The following is a 14,062-nucleotide window of genomic DNA, read 5'->3' on the forward strand; positions in this document are numbered from 1 at the left end:
ATGACATTTAATGTTATTTTTTAATATGATGTTTTTTATACCTACGATTTGTTGAACTGTATATCATTAAATCGTTACATTCTCGCCTAGCTCTCGCACAGCTGTTAAATGGCGGTTCCGCAAAGAGTTGATTCTGATACATTGATCGTCTAGAGCGGTAGTTTTACGCTTCCTACCACTACCCGATTTACACTTATTTCGGGCCTTGTCTTACGCTTCGTCCTACGTGGGCGACAAAAGCAATCGGGCGACGCGTGCGAGAACAGTGGGTGATGAACGCGACTCGCGCGACATATTTCAATCGCCTCCAATGCCGCTTCAGTCGCGCGAGATCGCGCGCGTCTCTTACATAGGACAGCTTCGTAACAAACCGTTGTTTCATAAATACGTGTCGCTCGCATCGCCCGAATCGCGCGCTTTTGTCTCCCACGTAGGACGAAGCGTTAAATGTTCCACTACTTTTGATTGTAGAGCGATGAGCGCGTAGTATGTATTATTCTAGCTACATATTCAAGAGTAACGGATTTTGCACAATCTTCAACTCTAAAACTTCAATTGTAGGTTCACAAAAAAACTTCAATCGTAGGTACTCAAAATGTAAATGTCAATATAGTACGATAGTATTCACTAAAGCCACCTCGTCATATTAAAAAATATCAAAAATTAATGATAAGTGAACAGATTGGAAATTGTGACAAGTTCATTTCGCTCCTAAAAATTAACCAAAGTATGTGTTGATATGAGCCAAAAAACAAAATGCTCAGAGGTCATGGTTCTGACCGAAAAATACGGTTTCAGGAAAATGTACTCACAAAATTATTGCATAGGGCGAGAGAGTTTTAAAGTTAAAGTAAAAAATAACCCCGTATAAAAAGCCAAATATAAGACTTTAATTTTGACGATTTTGTTTCCGTTGCGTTTTTTTACATTTGAATATAGTTAGATTAATTTAATTTGTTTTTATATTTCCTTCTAATTACACTTTTTGTTCTGTATTTACTGCATTTCGTTTAGGTATTCGGTATCACTAGTATCAGTAAGGTAAGAACCAACAGCTTTCTTCAACATTATAATCTCAGCATTTAACAAAATATGATTGTGAATTTATCAATTTTATTTTGCAATATCATCGTTATTAGAAATATTTACCATGATTTTGATGTGATAAATATATTTTATGCCTAAGCATGAAAATGAAATTTGTAATTGACTTTTTATTATCTGTGTTGCTTGCGTAAAATGATGTTATTTATTTTTAGTGTAGGCATGAGGTTATGTTTAATTCTAAACAACAGAATATATGTTTAACTAATACAACATTAAATTTAACGAACAGATACATTTTATTTTTGTACAAATAGGCTTTTTTAGTTTAATTCGATTTGATAGAAATAAAATTATGGATCTAGTTGAAAACCGTTACTTTCAAGTTTGTTTAACTTATTTAAATATTTGACTCATTGGTAATGGTATATGTATACATATTCGTGAAAGCCTCACAAACAAATATGACCCATTTTAAATAGGTTACCATAGTAAAACATTCAAAATACGCTCGATGTATGTGAAAATGTGCAATTTTAATTAAATTAAAACTGCTTTTCAATTAATTAACGTATTTTAGATGTAAAATAATACTACAGCCCGTCATATTTAAATATTCATCAAAACAGTTTCAATTATTGCCAATCGAATTTAAAACATTTCCAGTTTTATTATGTTAAAAACTGTATAATATTACTTTGAACATTTGTTTATAAAAAGCTCCAAAATAGACTGAAAATTTCAAATGACCTTTTCTAGGCAATAGGTATTTCAAATATCTAGAAAAGTATCATATCAATGTCTTAAAATGGCGATAATGTAATGGAATTTTTTTCTAAATACTACAGTACGATCGAAAAAAAAACGGCGATCATTTTGCTTAGAAATGACGATTGATTACATTCCCCATATAATTTTACATATAAAATGACAGTTATCTTCATTTCATAGCCATCACTGACGTTTTTTTTTTCGATCATACGGTAGTATTCTATTAATATATAGCCTTTGTATGTTAGCTATTCTGTATATATTATTGGGTATTTGAAGGATCAGCTTTGATTAACATTTCAGTGCATTGGTCACTCAGAGATTAGACCCAAAGCAACAAAGACAGACGAATGAATTTTATCTAGCCACATTACTATTCTGTATAATGGCTGTCTATATCAAGCAACTGATTCCCTGCAGTTTAATGTTAAAATTACCAATATATAGAGACCATTTGATCTATACGGGGTGAGTCAGAAATACGATTTTTAAGGTTTTTTTGCGATTTTTTTAAATGCTTTGGATTTTTTTTAGTTTTTAGTTAAAAAACACAATTTCTTAATAATATGGGTAGTAGATTAAATTTACAAGAAAGAAAATCCAGAAAAGATCCAGTGGTTCTTAAAATTTCAGCAATCATTTTTTTTGGAAATTTTCAAAGTAAAATAACTCGGCTATTTTGGATTTATTTGAAAAACGGTAAAGAGAAATTATATTTCTTTTATCGAGATCTATCAGCCCTGAAAATATTTGCACTTATTTAAGACTCACCCTGTATATATGTATGTACATTTACTAAAACATCGATTTTGTTTAAATGTCAAATATTTAATAATAAACAATATTTAAATTAGTTTATATATTTTAACATACTTCGGAAATCATCTTAATTTGCATGTAACTTGTACATATATTTTCTATTTTATATATTTTCTGATTTTTGATGGGAATTCTGTTTGTTTTGGGGGGTTTATTACCGATTTAACTTTGTATAAATATCTAAATCAGTGTTTCATATAAAATAATCCTAAATATAGGGAAATACTCTTTCAAAATAAATTATGTTAATTAAAATCTGTTCAAATTTGTAGAATAACTTATTCAACACCAGCTAGTTGACTTTGAGTATTTTCTAATCGCGTATATTCGACCCAAATTTATCGAATAGAGGATAGCGCTCAGAATCATAGACAGATGCGCGCAAGCGGGAGTGGGGACGTATTCTGAAAACACGGTACTGTCTACTGCGCACAGAGGGGCGGAGCTACTTAAATCCCTAGGGTAGTTATGACAAACTTGGTGTTGGAATAACGACTTACTTACTTCAAAGTTAGCCGTTACATGATTACTAGCTTGTATTGAATAAGTTGATACTTCGGATAAGCTACATACCAAATTATGATGCTCTGATCTAGATATTGTAATTCTCGAGAAATTTTAGCTCGCTTAAAAACAACCTGTATATCAGTTGCTCTGATTTCATGAAAGGATGAAAGATGATAAAGCCAGGTTTATTTATTAAACTTGGGGTAAATACTAACCGGTTGTACATTGGGTAATTCCGTTGTTTGGATGATCGATTGGAAGCTAGTTCTGTCGCTGCACTCCTCTAAATTTTTAGTTTTCTCAATGAGCAAACTGGTCTCCTTCGCACCTATTATTTTATAGGAAGTAGGGCACGTTCCTCGGACATCCTCTTCCTCTCCAGAGTAATCCAGATCGAACCTCCTCATTTTGTTCTGAAGCATGGATAAAATTCCTCGTTTGAAATTTAAGGGCCAGACTTTTTCCTCTTCCGGCGGACATATCTCGTAGATAATACCATCGCTAAAGGCAAACCTAATGCTGTGTTCGCTTATCATGTCCGCAAATAGCTGACTATTAGGCGAAGCTGGCTCCTCCGCGTTGTCTCTGGGGCCAATTTCGCTTAATGCTACTTCCGAAAGGGTCAGCAAGCCATCGCAGGGCGTAAGAAAATTAAGAGTCACATCAGCATCGATGAAGAGCGTGGATTCATTTTTGCTAGTTCCGTTAAATATGCTCCTGGCTTCGATCGAATACTTATAGGTTTGGTATCGGCCTGACTGGTATTTAAATTTATTGTTCCCTGAAAACAAATTGTAGCATAATTTTCACATAGCAGTAAAATAGACAAATTTGTATTCTGAAGCAAAAGCCATTAGGCGTTCAAGGGTTTAGGTGGGTTTTAAAGGAAGGGAGTAAATTTTAGGAGCTCTCAAATCGTTTGTTCTTTTTTGTATTGGCTGTGAATATCATTTGCCGTAAATCTACTGCTAAACTTTCTTTACTTATTTTCTTTCGTCTTGTGAACGTTTTCTAACTGTTTACTGACGAGTTTCTTTTATATATTACTATTTCCTTAAAACATAATTTTACCTTTAGCTAATTTAAAATTTAAGTTTTATGCTAATATACCGTATGATCGATGCAGTATACGTTAAATTTACTTTAACTTCAACTATTATATTATACGTTTTTAAATGAAACACGGTGCTTGTCAGATATAACACCCTTCGAATTTGGCATTTATTTATATATCAGTCGAAAGCATACACTTAAATAAGAATTTTAAGCAAAAAAAAATTGCGTATGAACCACAATTTATTGAAAAATAAATAAATTAAAAGTGAATTTTTACGTTATGGTGAAGTTGTATAAGCGTGTAATTATTGTAATGTATGACGATTATATACATTTTTTTATTAATATAAAGGTCAGAATTAATCATTGAGAAGCATTAGTAAGTCATAAATCAAAAATAGAGTTGGTGATATCTTTTGTAATATTTGCCTGATCGATTTACTCTTTCGATTCAAACTTGCCGCCGGAGCCGTCTGTCACCAATTGTTGTTAAGGATGTTGCGTATGTAAGCATTGTTGCCAAAGGTTTTCTTTGTTTGTATGATATAATACCGTATGATCGAAAAAAAACGGCGTCCAGTTGGCTTTGAAATGACGATCGATGACATTCCCCATATAATTTTACATATAAAATGACAGTGATGTTCATTTCATAGCCATGGCTGACGCCGTTTTTTTCGATCATACGGTACGTTACATGATACAAAAAAGAGAGCGAGTTGATTGCGTTGGTTTCAACCTTTTCGTGAGGGTGTAAATCTTTTGTTTTGTTTTTTATTTTAATACGAATTTGATTGCTTTCGCTTGATTTTACGTGCCGGTCGCCGGACGAACAAATCCTTATACAGTAGCGCTGTCACGAGAAGAACAGATTATAAGTTATTTTAAAATCAAGACATTGAAAGCACTCAGATTCGTATTAAAATATAAAAAAAAAAACAGATTAACCCCCAAAGAAGTTGAAACCAACGCAATCAAAACTCTTTCGTGCAACTTTGTAGTTATCAATAGTCAGATATCGTAGGCAAAATATCAGCTATGGGTAGGAGCAGTTCCTCAGGCCTTTTCTTGATTTTAAAATAATTTATAATCTATTCTTAACGCGAGTTTTCTTCCGACCAGCACACGTGTTTTTTTAATGAACCTTTCAAGAAGAAATGAATGAATCTGGCAACGCCGACAAAATTTGGAGAAGTTTTCGCATAGAAAGTAGCCTGTAGGGGGGTGACAGTAAACCGGAAAATTGGAAACAGTTCTGGCGCGGTCATACCCAGGCAGAAAGCATGGCCTTCTAGACTGTCCTAGACAAAAATCTGAATATTTCTATATGATTTCTGTCAATTTCAGTTACGGAACATTTTATGCACGTCGGCGTCCTCTTCTTTTGTCTGTGTGTCAGCCATGTGTCAACCCGAGGCCTCTGGCAAGGTCGGGCGCCATTTTAATTTTTGCCGTTTTAGATTTGAATGGAAGTTTGTTTATGATATTTCGGCTGAAATTTATAAGTACAAAAGATGTTTTTGATATAAAGTTCCTTGTTAACACTTTAATAAAGTATATATGATATTAATTACATGAAGAAAATGATGAAATCGACGTTTCTGGTGTAGTAGGTATGGGCCATATTTTATGTAAAAATAGGTATAATAAATTAACTGTTTTTATATTTTTTTAGCTTTAGATCCAAGGATCTTGGGATATTCTTTACCAAGGATTTTTCCGTATCTCTACTTTAAAGACTGATCGGTGATTTTGAGCAATTGAAAGCAAGTTACACAGGTAAATTATGATTATTGAACTATTATTAGCCTACAGCCTATATTAATTATCTACAAGATGAACAGAAATGCGTAATTACATATCACATAGGTACCTATTATGTATTTTCATAGCAATAATGCTATGTATGTAGATTATTTTTAAAATATAAATGAGGTATTAGATGTATATATGTATCATATTTTTTATTCATTTTATTTTCATTCAAGTGCTGTTTCATTTAATTCACAAAAGTCTTATGTACCTATATTTATGTTTTTTTTTACATATTTGTTTTTGATTCCAGGTTTTGCGTGGGTTCCTGTTTTCTTTTTCCTGCTTCCAGTTAGTTTTACGCCAGTGAAGCTGTGAAAACATTTATTTATCTTCAAGTTTCTGTAAGTCAGTGCACTGTTACATTACTAATTCACTTTAACACGGCATCTCTGATGTTATTTAAATATTTTGATATTGATACAGTAGTTTATGGGATTATAGCTCTTTAATTGTGTTGATTTGCATATTTACATTGTTCTAAATTCCAAATAAATATCTTTGAGTAATTTTGTTGTATTATTTACAACTAGAAAAAGTAAAAAGCATATTAACCCTCATTTAAACCTCCTGAACAGCCCGCCATTAAAAACCGGAAACGGAAATAAATTTCATAAAATTGAAATTGTCATGTCAATGAAGTGTCTATGTCATGTCAAATGTCCCAGCCGCCATATCTGAAAATTAGTTACCCAGGCAGCCACGCTGTTTCCATAATTTAACATTGACTTGACACTTCTTCTTGTATTTATTATTTTATGGTTGTAGCAATAATTAGATGTTAACAGTTTTTTCATTAAATTATGGATCATCCACACTTTTTTTTGGCTTGAAATACTTATTTCGATGTATGCTTTCGAGTGATATAAAAAAAAGTACAAAATTCGGAGGGTGTTATATCTGACAAGCACCATGAAACACTACTAATCTTGTTGCGTATTTATTCAAGTTTCAGCATAGGAGAGATCTCCACAATGCTGAGCACCGGTGTCTAGGCGCGGTATAAAATTACACATGCGCAAATTATAAAAATAGTTAATAAAATATACTGCAATCGAAAAAACCGGACAAGTGCGAATCAGACTTTCGTATCAAGACTATAATTTTTATGATTTAATTAGAAATGTATATTTTTCAATGAACAACATATAGAATATACACCGTATATCACCATATTATAACACCAAAGGTTCCAACCACCAACTTTTATGTAAAATGCCTAAAATGGAAATATTTTTGCTGGTTTTATAGCTAAATAAAACACTAAATCACCACAATACACCAAAACACTTTTACTTTTACACTGCACGCGCGTTTCGCTAACCATGTTAGCATCAGCAGCAGATGATTAAAACTCAGTTTTAATCATCATTTACTCAGCTTTAATCATCTGCTGATGATGCGAACATGGTTGGCGAAACGCGCGTCCAGTGTAAAAGTAAAACTGTTTTGGTGTATTGTGGTGATTTAGTGTTTTATTTTGCTGTGTAACTTGGTAACACCAAAGGTTCCAACCCCCAACTGAATCTGGTTTTATAGCTATTATTAATATTTTAATTCATTCGGGTAAAATATATAAAGTTAAGTTGTTGATTATTATACATTACGATGGTTAAAAGTGATCCATATTATGGATCACAATTATGGATTATGGATTATGGATGGATGTATAATAATAACATTAATAATAACGCAGGCGCCATTGTACTGTTAGATACGCATGCGTTAAATTATTTTTTAAGATATATCACAAACTAGATAATATTCGACTTACATGATTGCTTAACTTAGTTTCTCCACATAACAAGCGAATATTGTATTACCTTATTTGGAGCTAATAAACCACAATTTTAAACTATACATTTATACACCATTTATATAATTTTAATTATATTCTAACGATTCTAACCTCAAAAATAATTCTAGGGATTTTGGCTATTAAGCACTGTTGCCAATGCTATAGCGAAAAAAATATAAGGTTCATTCCAACCAGCAGTAATTTCCAGTAATATTACCGTCAGGCATGCGCATTCGTACAATGTCGTTCCAACCGGCCAAAATTACAAATTCAGAACTTGTGATTATCGTCAGTTCGTCGTTCCAACCGGAATTATCGATGGTAAAATTACGGTTCAAACGATTCTGCCTTGAGAGCAAGAACTGTTGGTTCTAAAATTAGAGGCATGCGCAGTAAGGTCGAAATAGCGGTCAGCTGGGTAGTATAGTATAAACTAGGTTAGGGAGTTGTTTTTGTTTATCTTTTTTGTTTGGAAAAATTTAAGAACGACTTTCTCTATTTATTTAAAGTATTTAAAAATTACAAATATGAATATGGAAGGTAATTTACTAATTATATATATTTTTGTTAAATAAATACCATTTTTATCTTATATGAGCAGGCATGGAAGAATTCGTTATTGTGGTAGAAAATGAAAATAATCCGCCTTCTACTACTACTTCTGCTGCTGCATCTGCTGTAGAGCTTTTTTTTTGGACCAACAACAATACAAGGCTCTTAATCGACTTGTACAAAAAATATAAAAGCAAAGTGGGAACAATGGGGATGAAGAATTTTAAAACTATGTGGGAGAAAATAGCAAATGAGATTTCAGAAATATTGCAGAAAACAGTAACATCCAAAAATGTTGAAAACAGGTGGAAAGTACTTGACCGCAATTTCAAAAAATATGTTGACAATAAAAATTCAACAGGACGTGGTAGAAAGTTCTTTGAGTTTGCGTCGGAAATGGAAGAAGCTTGTGGTAACAAAAAGAATATAAGGCCAGAAATTTTACTAGCAAATGAAATTCACATGCCAAAGCAAGAAAATGTTGAGCAAGGCCAAGGCCAAGAAACTGCTGAAACACCAAAAAAAGTGATAAGAAGGAAGACCAGGAAAACAGTACTACAGCAGATCCGAGAGGACCGGCTTTCTTACCAAGAAAACAGAAATCGGTTTCTTCAACAGGTTCATCAAGACCAATTAAGTTTGCTTCGTGAACGAAATGAAATTGAGAGAGAGAGAAATGAAATTGAAAAAGAGAGAAACAATATTCTTTTAACAAAAAAGTGCAATTGTCATATATATGAAACCCTATAGGGAGTATTGATTTATTTATTTGTTTTTCTTTAATTACATAAGTTAAGAGTTCCTATTTGTTAATTTATGGTAGTTATTTATTTTGTTGTTTTTTAATTTGATATTAATGAATCTCTATTTGTTTATTTTTTTTTAAATAAAAATTTGCATGTTTCATTTGATATTGAAGTTTGTGATAGACTTTGACAAAATAATTAAAAAAAATTTATTTTGAAAAATATTATAAACAGTACTTTTAATGTAAATTATTTACAACAAAATTTCTAGCTCTTTGTGCATCTCGATCACCATCCAAATCCATTTCATCATCAGGATCATCTATAACATGGGGCATATCTACAGGTAGCACTTCAATTTCTTCCAGAAACTCATCTGCCAAAGCAATATTGTGCAAAACACAAGCTGCCCTTATGAGATGTACTATGTACTCCATTTTCCGCAATTTTATATGGTACATTTGTCTAAATTTCTGTTTTAGTACTCCAAAACAGTGCTCAATTACATAGCGATTTCTTGCTAATCTCACATTATAACGAGTTTGTTCCTCTGTCAATTGTCCTCGGTCCTTGAAAGGTGTCAAAAGATTAGCACAAAGTGGGTAACCACTATCTCCAAGGAGAAAATATTGTCCACATTTTTCTGCAAGTGTTTGGCTCAGAGAAGAGTTTCGATATACCCTACTATCGTGGACTGAACCAGGATATCCAATAAATACATCCCTAATTTTAAGTGTATGATCACAAACAACTTGCATCTGTAAGATGATTCAAATGAGTACCTACTAATACTTATAATAATAATAGTTATCTAAGCTAAACTTACTTGAACAGAATAATAACCCTTTCTGTTAATGTATGAATCCGGGTCATTCTCCGGCTTATCAATTTTCAGGTGAGATCCATCAATGGCACCAATAATATTGGGAAACCCATTGGCTTGGAAATGTTCAGCAATTTCTAGTTTTTCAGCTGCATTAGGCCAAACTATGACTTGAGGGGCCAAATTGCTAAGGAACACGGACACTCTTTGTATAATCCTTTCTAGGGATGACTTTGTTATGTTAAATCTATCGGACACATCTGCAAAACTCGCAGCTTCATGCCCAATAAACCACAAAAATATTAATATCTGAAAATTTAGTATATTTATCAATAAAATTGTACAATAAAACCTTAAATAATTCATTTACTTACATGATTGTGAGCAGAAATTTTTCCAAATTGACCACTATCATTCTTATAATACTCACTCCCTTCAAATGAGTCTCTAAGTTCAGTTGCCACATGTCTGGATACTCGGAAGTTAGAAAAAAATTCTTCTTCCGAATAATTTAAAACTGTTTCTTCTAAATTAAACATTAATTTTATTAAAATATATTTTTATATAAACTCAACAAACCTAGGAAATTCTCATTTCTTGTGGCAATATCCCCAAGAAAATCCAAATCTTCATCTTCTGAAGAAGAAACATTAAACAAATAATTTACTGCCATTATGGACGCCGGCACAAAAACTAAAGGACAAAAAAGAAAAGAACAAGACGCTCGGGTTGCTCGGGAACCTCGGGAACTTGGGATGAATATTTTTTAGGTTATTGTTATTGTGTTGCCAGCCCAGCTGTTTACTTTCCATCCCAGTATTCCCAGTTCTAAAAACGTTCCAACCAGTTTATAAGTTCATCCTAGTAACTTAACCGGTTTCGCTCGCGCAGGCGCATTAACGCAATTACTAACGATAATATTACCGTAATATTATTGCAGGTTGGAACGAACCTATATTATCATATAAAGTGTTTTGGGTGAATCTTTCCAAGAATGTCTGCAACAGAATAATAAATATTTTAGTTCTCGAGTTATTCGAACACTAATTAATGGGATTTTGTAATTTGAAAAACTAATCCAGATAAGAGGTAAATAGTTGGTTAAATTTTACACCGTATGACATTTTTGGATGCATGCTCCACAAATAGTGCTATTAGGCTTTTAAAAATAGATAAATCAATGGGATTGTTTCCAACATCTTAAGCCCTTAATGCCCAATTTAAATAGCTTTTAAATGAGAAAATTATTTTATCTTCATTGAATTTTTTTATCAACCTATTTGCTGAAATCCTGTTTTTAAAAATATAGAGGGTGGTCCGAACTGTATTCCGGAAACTTCGGCAGCATATTCTGCAGATAAAAATAAGTAAAAAAGTTCGTATAAGTATGTATGTTCTAAAATGCTTAGTTTTGGAGATACAGGGTGTAGAAATTTCATTTTTATTTCGTTTTTTTCCAAATAATTTCTGAACTAACATCGATATTTGGATGAAAATAGGTGTCTGGGAGTATGTGTGTTGGTTTGGTTGCGAAATTGGTATCTGGGAGTTCTTTGGCATGAAAAATTTGATTTTGATGTCAATATGACTCCTACTTGCAGTCACCCACATATTTTTTAATTGATTTGAAGATTATTAACTTTTCGTCCGTACCTGTATAAAACTACTGAGTAAAAAAATATACATTTACAACGTTTTCTACGTAAAAAATATCTCTTAGTAAAAATCGCTACCGAGTAATGGTTCTCAAGATATTTTGAATCGAAATTATCAATACCTATCATCATTGACATAAATTAAACATCTTGACTAAATAGTTATTAGACTGAAATCATAAATTTGAAATGTTTTTGTGCCAAATGTTCAAGAGAAAGTGTTCATAAAAACAGTTTTATCATATTTTTTTCGCAGAATCAGTATAAAAAAATAAAAATTTTCCAAATTTATTATTTCAGTCAAAAATAACTACCTACTCAGCCTGTTCTTGAGAACGGTTACTCGTAGCGATTTTTAGCAAGAGACATTTGTTACGTAAAACGTCACAGAAATATATATTTTTTCACTCAGTAGTTTTATACAGGTGCGGACGAAAATTACACTTCAAAACAGTTAAAACACATGTAGGTGGCGCCCCCTACAAATAGTAGTCATATTGACATCAAAATCAAATTTCTCATGTCAAAAAACTCCCAGACACCAATTTTCATCCAAATTTTGACGTTACTTCAGAAATTATTTGGGAAAAATCGAAATAAAAATGGAAATTCTACACCCTGTATCTTCGAAACCAAGCATTTTAGGACATACAATTATAGGAACTTTTTAACATATTTTCATCTACAGAATATGCTGCCGAAGTTTCCGGAATACAATTCGGACCACCGACCACCCTGTATATTGTTATGCCGAGTACCTATGCCGTTTAATATTTGAATTATATTTATTATGACCATATAATATTTTCAACAGATATCACGTTGGAGGAAATAAACTTGTTATGGGACGGGAAATCTTGTTTCAAATGAAACTAAAACTAACGTGTGAAAACGAGATCCAATTCTTCTAACGGATAAAATTCGTCAAGAAATGCACATGCGACAAAAATAAAGCAACTCAGTTGCGATACAAACAAGAACTGTCACTCGAAAATGCCATTATGCTTCGTGTTACGTTGCACTGTATACGTTTCTAAAGGTAAAAAAGTATCACTGGAAACCCGGTAAGTGTGTACAATAAGATAACGCCTTATGTATGCGATACTATTGTGTATTACACTTCATCTTGCCCGCATTATCATCTGCCACTTTGTCATCTTCTTGCCTACATCTATTGTCCATAATACACATTTTCCTTGCTGAGCTTAAATTTACTTTACATCCCTTAGATGTATTTTATTGCTCACGTTTGGAGCCAGTTTTTTACTTGCAGTATTCTAATACTTAAAGGAACAACCGAACGTTTAATAGTATTGTGAGAATAATTTAAATATTAAATATTTTTTTAGGTTCTTTAATTTTAATTATTATACGTTTTTATAATTGTTTTACTGAAATTTTTGTTAAATTCTTAATTTTTAGCAGATTTGGCAAGGTTAATAGGGGTTAAAAAAATCTAAAATATATTTTCTTTAAAACATTATTTAATTTCAATATTCAATTTAACTTATCAGCAGCATAATTATAAATCAGACACAAAATATGGTTTATAAACTAATTTAATCCAAATGTATGTCCACAAACATGGAACTAAGTGGCAATGAAATGATTTTTTAATTAAGCTAATTGTCAATTAAAACTTCTAATTCGAAGATGTTGTGAGACGAAAGTCGGGACAGAGAGGCTGAAAAATTTACTATATCAAAACAATAATTAATTTAGCATTTGTTAGCTAGCACCAACGTGTTTAATCTGCGAATCTACCACAAAGCCACAGTAATCGACCAACATAAGTCACTTGATTAAAATATAAAAAATAATTATAGTAGGCGCCATAAAAAGAGACATAATTTAAATCTACTTAAAGGGAACACAATGGCTTTAAAACCGTCGTTATTATCACTATACGTATATCTCGACTAGATTTGACATTGTAGTATAGGCTTGGTGCATTTCAGTTGATTTGAACAAATTCCGACCTACGGCGAAGTTAGAAATTATCAATATATAGTTCAAGCCGCCGTCATGTCGATCGCATTAAAATAATATTGAAATCGGGATTTTGTCATAATATTTAAGTATTTCAGTTTTTTGCTAGTGGAGTTATTGAGACTATAGGCTCGGTGCATTCTCCGCCGGTGCTGCCACCATCGGAGAATATCGAAACAACTAGTATATACATCTACACGGGTTTAAATAGCGATTATACGAAAAATTTATGATATAATTATTCTAAAAGTGTTAGAAAGTATAATTTGTGAAAATTCTAAAAATAAAAATATAAAAGTATGTCTAACTTGTATTATAATTTATTATTCCAGTTAAAAAAACTTTTTAGATGAGTTCAACTACTGTAAGGAGCATAGTTTTTAATCACCGGTTTTGCTAGTGGGGTCATAATTGGTGCTATTTCGGCTATAACGAAAAATTTTAATGATGCGTAATTATAATTTTAGAAGATGTTCATAAAACATTTAAT

At 32.1% G+C, this 14,062-nt stretch overlaps 3 protein-coding genes across 3 annotated transcripts in view; 1 reads left to right on the forward strand and 2 right to left on the reverse strand.

Annotated features, from left to right (window-relative positions):
- The window catches only part of LOC115882214, a 101,168-nt gene that overhangs the window by 78,961 nt on the left and 8,145 nt on the right, over positions 1–14,062 (reverse strand). The window contains exon 3 of the mRNA XM_030900129.1: positions 3,357–3,922. Within this exon, the coding sequence (XP_030755989.1) occupies positions 3,357–3,922 (566 nt within the window). The remainder of the gene's footprint in view (positions 1–3,356; positions 3,923–14,062) is intronic.
- Positions 7,989–9,146, forward strand: LOC115882217. Its single transcript, XM_030900133.1, has 2 exons — positions 7,989–8,347; positions 8,409–9,146. Exons 1-2 carry the CDS (start codon positions 8,335–8,337, stop codon positions 9,107–9,109), a joined length of 714 nt encoding a protein of 237 aa, XP_030755993.1. The 5' UTR covers positions 7,989–8,334; the 3' UTR covers positions 9,110–9,146.
- On the reverse strand, positions 8,860–10,884 carry LOC115882216 (putative nuclease HARBI1). Its single transcript, XM_030900132.1, has 4 exons — positions 10,508–10,884; positions 10,303–10,454; positions 9,932–10,237; positions 8,860–9,863 (listed from the first exon to the last, which is right to left on the reverse strand). Exons 1-4 carry the CDS (start codon positions 10,599–10,601, stop codon positions 9,345–9,347), a joined length of 1,071 nt encoding a protein of 356 aa, XP_030755992.1. The 5' UTR covers positions 10,602–10,884; the 3' UTR covers positions 8,860–9,344.

This window comes from Sitophilus oryzae, unplaced genomic scaffold (genome assembly GCF_002938485.1).
Source record: "Sitophilus oryzae breed Bouriz unplaced genomic scaffold, Soryzae_2.0 scaffold_177_pilon_pilon, whole genome shotgun sequence".
NCBI lineage: Eukaryota > Metazoa > Arthropoda > Insecta > Coleoptera > Curculionidae > Sitophilus > Sitophilus oryzae.

Bases quoted from the DNA above. Each gene is read 5' to 3' on its own strand.
- LOC115882216 (XM_030900132.1), bottom strand. From the start codon at position 10,601: ATGGCAGTAAATTATTTGTTTAATGTTTCTTCTTCAGAAGATGAAGAT. The intron at 10,455-10,507 runs GTTTGTTGAGTT...TGTTTAATTTAG, and splicing joins AAGAAATGAGAATTTCCTAG to AAGAAACAGTTTTAAATTAT. The intron at 9,864-9,931 runs GTAAGTTTAGCT...ATCATCTTACAG, and splicing joins AGGGTTATTATTCTGTTCAA to ATGCAAGTTGTTTGTGATCA.